The sequence below is a fragment of the Micropterus dolomieu genome, linkage group LG03 (assembly GCF_021292245.1).
Source record: "Micropterus dolomieu isolate WLL.071019.BEF.003 ecotype Adirondacks linkage group LG03, ASM2129224v1, whole genome shotgun sequence".
NCBI classification, from domain to species: Eukaryota; Metazoa; Chordata; class Actinopteri; order Centrarchiformes; family Centrarchidae; genus Micropterus; species Micropterus dolomieu.
In genome coordinates this window covers 21,212,606-21,226,927 of record NC_060152.1, presented here as the reverse complement: position 1 = coordinate 21,226,927, position 14,322 = coordinate 21,212,606, and the positions used below count along the sequence as shown (strand labels likewise).

The 14,322-nt window shown below is 38.7% G+C and overlaps 1 protein-coding gene across 1 annotated transcript in view; it reads right to left on the bottom strand.

The window, feature by feature from the left end:
- Window positions 1-14,322, bottom strand: part of LOC123967976 (transmembrane protein 65-like) — a 41,426-nt gene that overhangs the window by 18,910 nt on the left and 8,194 nt on the right. Inside the window, exon 3 of the mRNA XM_046044412.1 lies at window positions 5,996-6,040. Coding sequence (XP_045900368.1) covers window positions 5,996-6,040 — 45 coding nt within the window. The remainder of the gene's footprint in view (window positions 1-5,995; window positions 6,041-14,322) is intronic.

The window sequence follows — 14,322 nt, the reverse complement described above, 5'->3', positions numbered from 1 at the left end:
AAAATACACGTTTAAGATAAATATAAAATTAGTAAAATACAATCAAATAAAAGGGATAAAATAAAGTCAAATAAGATTGGGAAAGGCTCTCCTATAAAAGTATGTTTTAGGAAGGGACTTAAAAGAGTTCACTGACTCAGCCGACCAGATTTCCTCGGGCAGGCTGTTCCAGAGCCTTGGGGCCCTGACAGCAAACGCTCTGTCCCCTTTAGTTTTCAGTCGAGACTCTGGAACAGACAACAGACCTCTGCCCGAGGATCTCAAGGTACGTGCTGGTGTGTATGGGACTAAAAGTTCAGAAAAATAACAAGGCGAGAGGCCATGAAGAGCTTTAAAAGTGATCAATAGAATTTTAAAGTCAATTCTAAAACATACTGGGAGCCAGTGTAATGAAGCTAAAATAGGAGTAATGTGGTCATATTTCTTTGTTCTGGTTAAAAGCCTGGCAGCTGAGTTCTGGACAGTCTGGAGATCAATAGATTTTTGGGTTAAACAGGTGAAAAGGCTGTTGCAATAATCCAGGCGTGATGAGATGAAGCCGTGTAAAATGGTCTCGGTGTCCTTAAAAGTTAACATAGATCGAATTTTTGCTATATTTCTAAGTTGATAAAAACATGATTGAACAAGCTTTGTGGTGTGCTGCTCGAAAATCAAACCAAACACCAAGGTTCTTTGCCACAGGCTTAATGTGCCATCTGCTGGGACCCAATGACCAGGATTTCTGTTTTGTCTGAGTTCAGTTGGAGGAAATTATTTGACATCCATTTTTTAACTTCACAAAGGCAGTTGTTAAGTAAACTCAGCATTCCAGGGTCTGTGGATCTGACGGGCAAGTATATTTGTGTGTCATCAGCATAAATATGAAAAGAAATGCCATGTTTATGGATAATATGTCAAAGGGGAAGCAGATACAAGGAAAACAAAAGGGGTCCTAAGACCGACCCCTGAGGCACACCATATTTAACTGGACAGAACGAAGAGACATAGTTGTTTACAGACACGCAAAACTTCCTATTTGACAGGTAGGATGAAAACCATTCTAGGGCAGTACCAGAGATCCCCACCCAGTGCCTCAGTCTGTCTAACATGACATGTTGTGATCAATGGTGTCAAAAGCAGTGCTAAGGTCCAGGAGTACCAGGACTGAGCACATGCCTTCATCAGCAGACATTAAAAGGTCATTGGTGACTTTAAGCAGGGCAGTCTCAGTGCTGTGGTACTTCCTGAAACCAGATTGAAACTTTTCAAATATTTTGTTATTTTTGTTAAATATATACGCATTACGCACTATATACAATATAAAACGAATCATCAATCTCAGTCTCTATCATTATAAACTAGCTATGTTTGGCTAAGAGTTCATATTTTCTGATGCATTTAATGCCTTATTTTTATCTACGTTGTGCCAATATTTACTTTGGTACATGCTTTGCTGAAACAGTTTATATATTTTCCAATATCTTAACCTTGTGGGTTCAATATGCCATGGCCCTAGCCAGGCCTCCAGTTTTGTTTTCCCCATCCCAGTGTTTCTCTGTCTATGTGTAGGTTTGTGTGTGGGAGCAGTCTCCCCTCCTGGCACAGCTCCTCCTGCACTCAAATCGGCTAATATCTTGTTGTCTCTCAGCTTGCACACACCTGCAGTCCATCACGACATCCTCTCAGCAGTTTATCTATCCTGGCTCATCTCCCACTTGTCACCAGATGACGCCATCCAGCCTCGCTCCTTAACCCTCAATCTTATCTCTTAGCCATACTACCTCTCCATTCCATCTTATCCCTGCAAGTTGGTATGAATAAACCCTCTTTTTATGCACCTTACTCCTGTGTCTGTGTCCTGCGTTTGGGCCCACCCTGTAAACGCTGTGACAGAATAGAGTATAAGACATCTAAATTATGGTAGGTGAGACCATGAGATAATATAAAGAACTAAAATTGGTCTCACATGAGGAAGTGTTACAGTAGCAACAGTTAAAATACTGAATAGGCAGTAACATGTAATCCACAAGTACATACTAAAAGTACCATAAGTCAGTGTGTAACTAATATCTTATTTCTATAATCACCTTACAGGCCTTTTGTGTAAATAAGGTCGTAAATATCAAGCAGCACCATTTCCAGACCTAAAAGGCTCAGAATGTAAATACACACAGTAATGTATTGTCCTTTTATATGCATAAAAAGTGTTCCCTGTGTGTGGGGTTAGAAAAGATATACAGTTCAATATAATGTTGATGCTGTGAAAATACATTTTTAATGTGACCTGCTGCCCTAGGGACCTTTAGTCTATTCTTGCTGAAGTTCAAGTGAAGTTCAGCCTAGTAACTAACCGGCAGAAAAGTATTTGCTTTGAGCACAACCACTGCTGAATACCTGCATTTTCTTATTTGCTGCAGCTCCCCTTCAGTACATAGTAAGAATGTTCAATCTTGCTCTTTGGGCCACAGTACACAAAACACCTACTCACTCAAATCTTAAACACAGACTTTACTTTAATGCTACACCAGGGGCAACTTTGATCGAATTGTGAAGAACACTCCATCTCTTGGCACTGAGACCTGTAGAAACAAATCCTGGTGTTTGGTTTGTATGCTTGACTGCAGAAATAACAAATGCGGACCCAAGAGTGAAATCTAACAAGTCTTCTTAACACTGAGCTCTGTGCAGAAAATGCTTGACATTTGATAAACCTTTTGTCTCTTTTCTCTCTAGTATCCTTTCAAAAAAAGCCCCGTTTACCAGCGCAATTTAGTGACGATAGGTTACATGACTTCTGTGTTTTAATGTCCAGCACAGCTTTTTAGCTGACCATGAACTAAAAGGCTCATTCCAAACTCCAAACAGCTTTTATGATAGGGATCACCAAATTATTTCCCAGTGGGTACCCCTTATCTCCCCTGGACCCAGTTGTTCCAGGCTACATTAAACCTGTTTAACAGGATGTTTTAAAACCTTTGATGAGAAAGTGTCGTTGAGTGTTTTTACCAAATGTGCAGATCAGATGAGGAAATAAAAATTTGGACTCCTGACTATATAGGTACTGCACTTTGCTAATAAAGTGATGCAAAGTAAAGCTGTATGGGGAAATTTTTCATGGTTGGTAGGGTAATTTTAACAAAAAAAGGCAACCTTAGGGTGACGCTTAGAAAGGAAAACTAGGTCTCCCTTTTACTCCTTCTAATTTATCACTACTGATTTTAGTCTTTAGACTTTACTATCTGAGAGAGAGATCTGTTTTCAAAGCCAGTTAAACATAGTAACACACAGATAAAGACAATACATAGAGTTCCCATAAATACAGTACATTCCTACACAGTCAGTGAGGTTCAATGCTGTAATGGCAGAGGGGACAAAACTTCCTGCTGCAGAGAGCTCTCCTCCCTTTAAAAGGTACTGTATCTCTTCCCAGATGGCAGTGATGTGAAGTGATGATTCAGAGGGTGATCAGAGTCATTCACTATTGGGAGTGCTAGGTGTGTAAACATGATTATCTTTTCTCTTAATGCCATCATCAGGCCAAACTATATACTGTGACTATTTGGTCCTATTCTGTACAGAGGTCATGGATCTGCTCTCTATGCTCTGGTGTTTAATATCTTGGATGCCATCCTTATTACAATCCTGCAACAGCCACATATACCTGATTATTTTCATTTTCGTGTCAGAGCTTTTGATATATTCCATGTTGCCGGAATTTCAACAAATATAACAAGTGAAGTGAAGAAAAGTCCACAGTCTTTGTTGAAACCTCTTCGATATGGGAACTACAAATGCAGAGGATGTGCCCAATGTAACAATACAGCTGAAGGTAACTAATTTACTCACCCATACACAGGGAAGATCAATGACGTCATAACATGCTCCACTTCTCATGTAATTTACATGATCAAATGTCCGTGTGGGCTATCTCATCTTGGTAATATAGCATTCATTAAGCAGAGAATAGTGAACATAACAGCTCCATAAGGAGAAACATGAAATCTCATCATTTAGGTTTCAGGGCATAGAAAAGGCAAACATTGATGAAATACTTATTAGAAGAGAAGTATAGTGGGTATTTAATCAGCAAACTTCCCCCAAATGATTGGACGATGAAATACCATGGCATATCATACTTTAAGGAGTTTTGGGATTCTTCTACTTAAGGTGCAGTCAGGATACAAGTAGTATTTATGATTACACAACTTGCAATGACTTGCAAGCTGCAAGGCTGTTTTCATTAATCAGATGTGCAACTTAAATATGCATGTACATTTTTTCCTTTTTCTTGAATGTGGAATATAATGTGACAGATTGTACACATGTCACTGTCAATTATTGAGAGACACTCTAACAAGAGAATAACTGTACCTGTGCACACAGAATGGGCAGAGCATTATCTATTGAAGTCATATGTTTTATGAATTGTTTAAAACACTCGAAGGTCAAGAGGAACTGAAACTTAAGTATTATTTATCAACTGAGATTTATAGAGCAGAATGCAGGATTTTCTTTTCTAAAGACTGAAGTGATACTTTGCAACGCATCTGAATCAGAGATAGTTGAAGGAGCATATATCTCTGTTGAACAAATTTAACAAAAAATACTTAGCTTTATTTGCGAAGAGAGTGAGGTCTAAAAGCTGTTTCAGAACCACTGCTCGGACTCAGAAGTCTCAAAATTAAAATGGGTATAATTTCACGTAATAGTTTGTGAAATGGTCATATTGAAAAAGACATTTATGATAATTTTTTGATTCAGTGGAATAAATGAGACCAAGGCTTGTTTGGCAAACTTCTGCTACAAATTACATTCACACTCACTCAGTTTAGTCTGCTAAAAATCTTTCACCACTCAGTGATCATTTCATGGTTTTTAGGAGAGTATTTTTACAGTAATGAAAAGGAATGAAATTTTTTCCATGGAAGTCATCAACACATGTAACTCACAGTAGGAGAAATGCAAAGCAACAACAGACACAACACAAAGACTTTTCTGTCTTGAGGAAAATCACGAGTGCCGTGTTCGACACTGTTGCTCCAGTGACAGCCAGCTGAGATAATGGTTCTTTTTAAAAAAAAAAGTTTCACTCAGCTGTGTTAGATTTGCTATAGCACCAAAGCAGAAAAAACATTTCAGCACAACGACAAGAGAAACACTGAGCTTTAAATGATAACTGAACTGAACTGAACTGAACTAACCGTTAAATGAAAACTGAGAAATAAATAAAGACAAAGTTGATATGAAGTATGTTGGCTTTACCAGCATGCCTTCCAACCTCTCTGAGGTCAGGTCAGTAACTGAGTACCTGAGCAGGTGGATTACATATGTCTGAGTGTATGGCGACCGATTTTTATGAGAGATTATCTGCAAAACATTACTCTACAGATTGGAACCTATTACCACCTGGCATCAAATACAAAGAGCTTTGAATTGCTAGTGACCTACAATGTTGGGCAACATGATCCGAAGTAAATATCTAAGTTTGGGCCTGTCATTTTTAAACTAACTCTTGTTTGAAACTAATTTGTGTTGCTGTTTTTCTTTTCTACATTTTACATGCCTCGTGTTAGTCTCTTCTCACTTGCCCTTCCTCTGTTTAATGAATACACTTTGTCTGGTACCTTAGATTCAGATTAGACTGTTTTCTTACTGATTCTATCCTTGGCTCAGGAGCAATAGCTAATGCAATATCTGTTCATGGAAAACGTATAATCCCATTAAGCAGGTCCATTCACAATGTGTGCCCTTTCCTCTGGGGAGACCATAGAAACAAAGTGGCAACGATGAACCACAATATTCTTCTCATTAATGTTAATTAATACTGATCTGCATAACTTGTCCTGGTTGATTGAAAGTTAAACGAGGGATGTCAATCCAGGCTGTCGTGCTACAATATTAAAAGTCAAATCAAATCAGTGTACTCATTGCAAGCATCTGTCTCCATGAGCAAAAACACATAGAAACACATAAAATGTAAACAAGCACCATGACTACACTAAATTAGACTTCTTACCGTATCTTAGCTGTGCTGCAGTAGGTGGTGCGATTTTCAGCTGCCCTGAAAAAGAAGAAGAAGATATGGATTATAAAGCATCTGTATTTCCTATGGCCTGTATTTCTATGGAGGGGAAAAGTCAGCATACATGTCAGACAGTTCCTAAATGGCAAAGCCTATCAGTCACGACCTTATGGATACAGAGAGGAGTAGGAAAGGGTTAAAGAAGGAGAAGGTTTTAGCAATGTGTCAGGGGGATAAAAGGGAGTCAGAGGAAGAGGTGCAAAGAGCGTCTCCCTCGATGCCACCTCCCCTAAGCGAGACACAGATGAGGGCAAAATAGACGCCAGAAAATGATAATACTGCTGCCAATCAGGGTCCAGAGGAGGCCTGCTAGCACATTGATTATAGTTGGAGTGTCTGTGTTTGTGTGAGCAGTGACAAAAAGACACTGAAAGGGAGGACGAGGTGGAAGGTGTTTAGAGACATTTGTTTGCTGTCTTCATATCGACAGCTTTAATGTGATATCATCCAAAATCACATTGCTGAAAATAAAATTACTTTACTGAGATCAAATCACAATTTTTCTACATTGGGACAAAGGGAAACTGGGAAGTTAACGAGCTGTAACATCTATCTGCGATTAAGTGTCAGACTAACTCAACAGTGACCGGTCTCTGAAGCAAGAGGTAAGATTATGTTGGTATCACGGCTCTGTGAAATAAGATTTGTTTCACTGGAGGTCAGTGTAATTATTAGTCCACATAATGAAGTCTGTTCATTATCACTTACAGGTGTTGTATACAGAGCGTGCCTCCACTTCTACTAACACCCAGACACACACACTTGCAATCCCTGATGTGCAATTCCCACTGACTGTGCGACAAGTAAGGATGAGAGCAAATGCCCAAATCCAAATTTGCTTTCTGGGCTATTTAAAATGACATGTCTGTGGGTTTTTACCATCTTCAATACATGTTGACAATTCTATCACTTTATAGATACATTTACTTTGCAAATGACCCAATTTAAATGATTAAAATTTAGGCTGTAACATCACAAACCATATCCATCTCCTTCTCAATCTTCCTTACCTTTAAGTGCTACGTGTCACCTTACAGGTTTTGTGCTACAGTTCAAGCCACATCTCATGTTGCCGACACAAGAACAGACAATTGTTCACCTCATTTCACAGGTTTCAGAAAATCCTCTCAGAAAAAATTAAAAGCAATCACACTATAAGATGGGAACAAACTAGTAGAGATGAAGATCCCACCGGGACACATTTCTTTCCATTTATCGCTCATTCAGGGGCTGTTTTAGGATTTAATTAAAGGCTTTCAATGATCCTCCTGTGCTCATCCGTGAGCCAATGCTGTCAGTGTACTGCTGCATCAACCACATAACTTCTCTCACTAAAACTGGCCTCGAAACAGCTGATGCTGAACTAGTCTCTGCAGTCATATGACCCTATTATCTGTAAGGCTCTAGAATCATATGGATGTTACTAACCAGTGATACCATACTTAGTGTCAACAAAGATTTGGTTTGTTTTGGTATGTTCATAAACATAACTTTGCCAAAAGATATAATGTTTTCCTTAAAACTTAAACTGAGGTGGTTACCCACTGCATATGAAAAACATTTTTGACTTGAAATTTCCAGAAAGAAATCATTTTGCTCATTTTGCCTCTTTTCTTCATGCATATTCTGCAGTTAATATTAGCTTTGTTAGATGCGGTTGATATGAGCCTCATCAACCACAGTGATGGATGGTCAGTCACTAAGTGTTGGTTATAGCGTGCGACAGCATTGGGGGACAGTAATATATTAGGGATGGGCAATAAAGACGTTTGTGATCAATAACAGTGAACCTGAATGGATTCACCAATGTTTTTTGTTTATGATGTAACCTGGACGTGACTTTACAAGTACAATTACAGTACCCCCAACCCACCCCCCACCCCAAGCCATTGTCAGATGGATGAATCTCACATAAAGGTCAATCAAATTAGTAATTTACTGAGGTGACTGCAGTGGTGTCAAACTATTTGTACCCTCTGTGGTGCTTTTTATGTAATCCAAACAATTGGTTTGTTTTCCAACCTTGTCAGCCTTGTCAGAGGACTCTTCTCCATACTTATCAATAAAGGTGTTGGGTTTTTATAATCATCACAAGGGTAACTAATCATTGGAATCACCTAATGTAGTTCTTGATTGGACAGAAAACATGCATATTCTTAGCCCTCCATAGTACATGGTGTGACAAAATTTATTAGTCTGAGATACCATACAAATCACTAGTCATCCGTGAATATGCGCAACATTTAGCTGTACATTTCAACATTAGTCCAAGCTTGAGATAACTTGTAAGACTAGAGCAGATAATTCCTTCCGGAGTGCATCTTCTAATTTTGTGCCATTATAAAACGTTCTACATTTTTATCATCCACATTTGTTTAAATTGTGATTTTTCTACAAGATTTAAAAAAAAAAAAGAACTAGTAAGATTTAAGGGTTAGCAACATAAACTGCAGAAACTAGTGGTTAAAAATAAAATAAAATGTTTTTTGCTCTCCAAATAGTTTTCCTAGACAGCATTGGCAGTATTCTGTTGAACAATGCAACAATAAAGGCCTGTGGTCAATCTAATAAATTGTTCTAATCTGTCCAATTTTGATATGACAGCGATAATAATACACCATGTGTGCCCCAAAGCAGAAGCAAGTTCCTGCTATATTTTCCCCATCACTTAAAAAGAATGAGACCAAATGAAAATGCAGCTGAATCACCATCTCATCACTAGTCACATGAAAAAACCCATTAACGAGAAACAGAATCCCTTGAAGATTTCTCTCTCCCAATCCACTGGGCTTCATCCAGCCATTTATTAGAACTGTGATAGCTGACATGACTGTCTATTGCCCACAGAACTCCTCTGGTATAAAGTATTGATTGCATGGTGTCTTAAATCCCCCACAGTAGCTGTCTCGAGAGAATTCAATTCCAACAGGCAGGAGTGCAGAAAAAATTTAATGGGCAGTGGTTATAGCTACTGTGATAAGTAGCTAACCAAGAGCATGATTAAATACCAAAGTAGCCATGTGTCATTCTTGTCTACTCTTTGTATCCTCCTACTGCAGAATCGCATACAGCATGCATCTGGCATCTGATAAAGACTGTGTTTACAGATAAACAGAAAACACGATATGTCACAATTTTGGACACAGATCTTCAACAAGTCAGCAACAACACTTTTCTACACACAGGCTACAAAATACCCTTTAACAAGTGGTTGAAAAACATGCAAATCAGGCTGTATCTAGGCAGCATTTTGACACAAGTGGACACAAAGTGACATGGGGCTATGCTAGCAGCTCTGTGAGGCTTTAGGCTACTTAAGCACAGCAGTGCTTTGAGCTAAATGCTAGCATAAACATGGTAACATGCTCACAATGACAGTTTGCATGCTGATGTTAAGCAGGTTCATATTTACCATGTTCACCATCTTAGTTTAGCATGTTAGCATGCTAACATTTGCTACATAGCATAACTAAACACTGATGGGAATGTCATGCAGGTACTTGGTCCTAAACCAAAATAATGGACAATTAAAAAATGTGACCCAATTATGGAGCTAAATGAAAAGTCAGGGGATCACTAAAGTGTATACAATTTATCCTGAGCTGGAATGTCTGTACCAAATGTTATAGCAGCCCATCCAATACTTGAGATATATCAGTATGTACCAAGGCAGCAGACTGTCTGACCAACTGACATTGCCATTCCTTTAGATTCCTTCTGCATTTTACAACTAATGTGCTTTATCTGATACTTTATCTGCTACACTACAGCTGGTCAAACTCAATATTCCCTACTCAGACAAACAGATGGCACTTACTCTGAAAAGCTCAAAATGAGGATCTCATTTGAAATTTGTTCATCTACAAATATTTATATATTTGTGTGATGATTGGTTAGGATTTACCCTGATATTAGTTTAACTTTGCTTTGCTGCTTGCTGCTCTGAAATTGTCAACACTTAAGTTCTCTGTGATTGTTTAAAGGCAAGATAAAAGTCACACTTTCTTGTCTTTGTTTTGCTGTGACAAATGGCTTAATCCACACTTCTCTTGGTGCTGGTACAGAATGAAATTGAAGTGTGAACAGAGTTTTGGAAATTGGAGAGAAGTCTGTTAAGGGATCCGAAAGCCAAGTTCTCCCTCTCAGCAAAACTCAATGAAGATGAATAAATGTCCGTCGGTCCATTTAACCTCTTCATTAAAAAATAAACAGAGGCAATAACATTTTTTGCTATTGCAGGTGTTGGTGTTATAGGGGTAACCAGAACAATTGCACGGGCATTTTTCATCACAGGACTGACCAGCAGAGCAATGCAGTTTGTGTGTGTGTGTGTGTGTGTGTGTGTGTGTGTGTGTGTGTGTGTACCTGCCTGTTGGTGTCTTGGGCTTTCTCTAGCAAATGTAACTATGAAACATCCTTGTTTTCCCTCAGGCTTTTATGGATTTTTGAGTTGCACACCTCATCACGCAGAGAAGAGATTCCCATTATTTGAGTGTGGTTTGATACAACACAGACCTCTGTATGAAGTCATGGTCTGTGAGGGTAAAAGCATGTTTATTTGTATCTATAGCATATTATCTGTTATCTGCAAATGCGTAACGTAAGGTCAGGGTGTGTGTGTGTGTGTGTGTGTGTGTGTGTGTGTGTGTGTGTGTGTGTGTGTGTGTGTGTGCGCGCGCGAGATCAATAGAGTTCAGCAAAAAGGGAACAACAGAAACCTAGAGCCATTCATCAAGCGCACAGCACCTTACTATTCTCCAGTGATTTATGAGAATGAAAAGGAGAAATTACACACACAGAATGTGGGCCACAATGGGCAGGACAGCCATTAGTAAACATCACATGGGAAAATATTTGAGGGTAAAATCCTTTTCTAGCAGAAAGTTTTGAAAATTTTAAATGAATTTGTCCTAGAACGGGTGATGAGATTTAGAAAGCACGAAATATTTCATAAAGTACAACATAATGAAAAGCAACACTCAAAGAAACGTTTCTGAATTATATTTTGTTAGAACTAATAGTAGTCTAATGTAGTTTTCCAATTCCATCTCCTCCCCTTTACATGCCTACTGGAGGACTTCTAAAGATCATATCACAACTTAAAAATACTCTTTGTCTGCTGATGGAAAATAGCATTAAGCAGTCAGTATATACCCGTGAGAAGAAAACACAAAGCACTGGTGCATGACACCACACAAACTGAAGACTAACTGTGTAGTTAAAGTACTTTTTCCCTAAGAGTTCATTGAACTCTACATGGCAGGTAGAGTATTAAATATGCCAGTCGATTCCCCCAGTGCCAATTAAGGCAGCTGTGGAGGAACTGAAACCAAACACAGAAACAAGCAAAAAAAACACCACAAATCCTTGAAAATGTCCCCTTGACAAATGGCAAACCTCAGGAGACAGAAAGGAAAGAAGAAAGTAGGCTTGCTTCTGTCTTACAGCCAATTTGTAGAAATGACAAAGCAGAGAGGACAATGGAAAATATTTTTAATTGAGTAGCGGGCTACCTAAAATACTATAGATGGTTTACAATGACTTCCCCTGCACATTAGTAACACTACACAGAGAGGTTCCTTAGAGACCATGCATTTTACATTGTTAAGACCAATATTAACACCAAATATATATGTATAAAACTTTATCGAACACTCATCCCATGATAATGATATATATCAACTGCTTGCACCTATATTACAGTAACAGCTCAACACATATTTGTAGCCAGGGCGATCCAAATCCTGTAGCCCTCTAGTTCACAGTAATGGTTCTCAATCCTGGTAACTAAAGTGAAGTTAACTGCATGCATAACAGTCAGACCCCCCATCTGACCCACAACAAATCTAAAAAAAAAACAAATATACATTATTCACAGATACATTGTGGATATTTTGAGCATGTGTCATCCAATAGTCCAATAGTTCACATTAAGATCATTCAGAGTTCAGAGAACAGGTTTTAGCTTTTAGGAGGCAATCTCAGAATGAGGCACTGAACGGACCTGCAATAAGCAACACTAATGCTTAGAAAATACTTGAATGGTTCATCTCTGATGATTGTGCCTTTGTAATTAATGCACGGTGATAAGTGACAGTTTTGGTTTGATATTGACAGCTGTTTGATAGATTATTTATTTCTTTACTGTACTGAATGGCTTAATAGGTAAAGTCTACTTCATCACCGTAAAGTTTAAACAAATCAAGTGCAAACTATAAATAAATGTGTATATAGGCTACTACATGATAAAAATGTTGTATTATTAGGAAAATTAAAAGGAAAGTTTTATGACATTTTGTTCCCAAAAATCCACCCTTCTGTTGGGATCAGGATGATCCTGATTTTTTGGATCAAAGGGATCCCAATCCTACTAAAAGGTTTTGAACAACACAAACTGAAGGTTTGATCCAGATCAAAACCAGGATTGGATTAGGTGATCTGATCCGATTTCAAAATCATTTTTCTTTTGAACAACTGATTTTCAAGATTTGATCGAATCCAATAAGCGAAATCCAATCAGAGTACTTTTGAACAACTGGGCCCAGACATCAATTGGTCATTTGTCAGATCAATGGTATGTAAAGAAACACATGCACAGGTGTTTTCACTTATTTTACCTACCTCTGTGTAGGTGTGTACAGACCATCTTCCTGACTTTTATTGCTTCTGTTTATAATAACATTGGATCAAATGACTATGTATAATGTAAAAGTGGTGAAAGTGATGAACACAGAGAATTATTGCCTTACCCTGCTGTACTCAGCTCTATAGAGCATTTAACACAAAGCAGTAGATATGCACCTGGAGAGAAATAGTAACCTTGGTATCTACTAAAATGCTGACTTTAGTCTTGTGGGGCTGCAGTGAAATCAGCAGCCATGGTGGCCAAGGTCAGTTACAGAAGCCTCTAAGGGGCCCATGTACAAACCAAGGAGAAAACGGGGAGGTGTGATGTGTAGCGTGTTGCGGTACATCTCATATAAGGGTGAAACGGAGGGACAGAATGACATTAGGAGAGATAAGAGGGAAAATATAGATGAGTGAGGAGACAACAGAGGTAAAGAAATGAAAGAAAACATTTTGTGGTGACAAAAAGCAAGTATGTGTGTTGTCTTTAGAGGTCATATTGTCCCATGAAAAAAACCCATAAAATAATCCATCGCTGTCTCTTATGCTCTGAAGCTCATGACCTCATGATCTAATGGACAGGCTCACAACCCACCTTGAATATCAAACACATCCTGCTGTGCATAATAACGTTAATGTTAAATAGGCTTCTGTGGTGTCTGTGTAATTTGATTCATGCCTTAATTTCAATTTGATTCATCCATATGTCTAGGTTTCACAAAGAAGAACCATATGCAGGGATTTAGCTCCTTACATTCATATCTTCTGAATCATAACATTTTAATTGGTGCCAGATGAAACACAGTGATTCTCAATTTCAGGGTAAAGATTATTTTTGAGGGTAATACTTGTCAGAGACGGTGTCTTGAGCCAATTCATGGCGCTAAGTTAGCTTAATTAGCTAGCTATCGGGAGGTAATCAAATCTGCCGGTGACAGTTGTCATTTCAGCTGGATTAATAGGTTTGCAAAGTGAAAAACTCAAAGTCCACCCCACATGGAGTTGCATCTCCCACAGAAAATAGCTCGACTGTAGTACCAGCTTTACTTCCATATCTTATCCGCATCACTATGTAACACCATAACACGCGTCCTAATGCTCGCCTAGTGGCTAGTATGGCACGCCCTCAAAAACACTGGTGTGGATAGGGTTGGGGTCGAGACCATAGACTGTATATAAAAAGGTCGAGACCCTTTTCCAAAATTTCTCAAAACCCGAAAATCAATAAGGTTGGAGCCTATCGATACTGCTATAGAGACTTGCGGGTCCTGTGATGTAACGTTATGTCTCGAGCGTCAAATCTGATTTAATTTGAAACGCAATGGATAAGAAAATCATCAGGCTGCAGTCTCTGTTGGCTCACACACACACACACACACACACAGACACAGACACAGACACAGAGGCAGGCTGCGCCGTCGCGGTGCAATACGGTGAGGGTTCAGTTAGCTCCAAACTACTGTAACGTTAGTTGATGACAGCGACGCTCGTTACTGTAAGTACGTGCAATAAAACCTTCGCAAGTAAAAAGAGACAATACTTTATCAATACACTTGTCTGTAAGGTAACGTTAAACATGTAGAAATGGTTAATTTAATCATCTCTGTCACCTCAGTATCTCATCCTGTATGTTT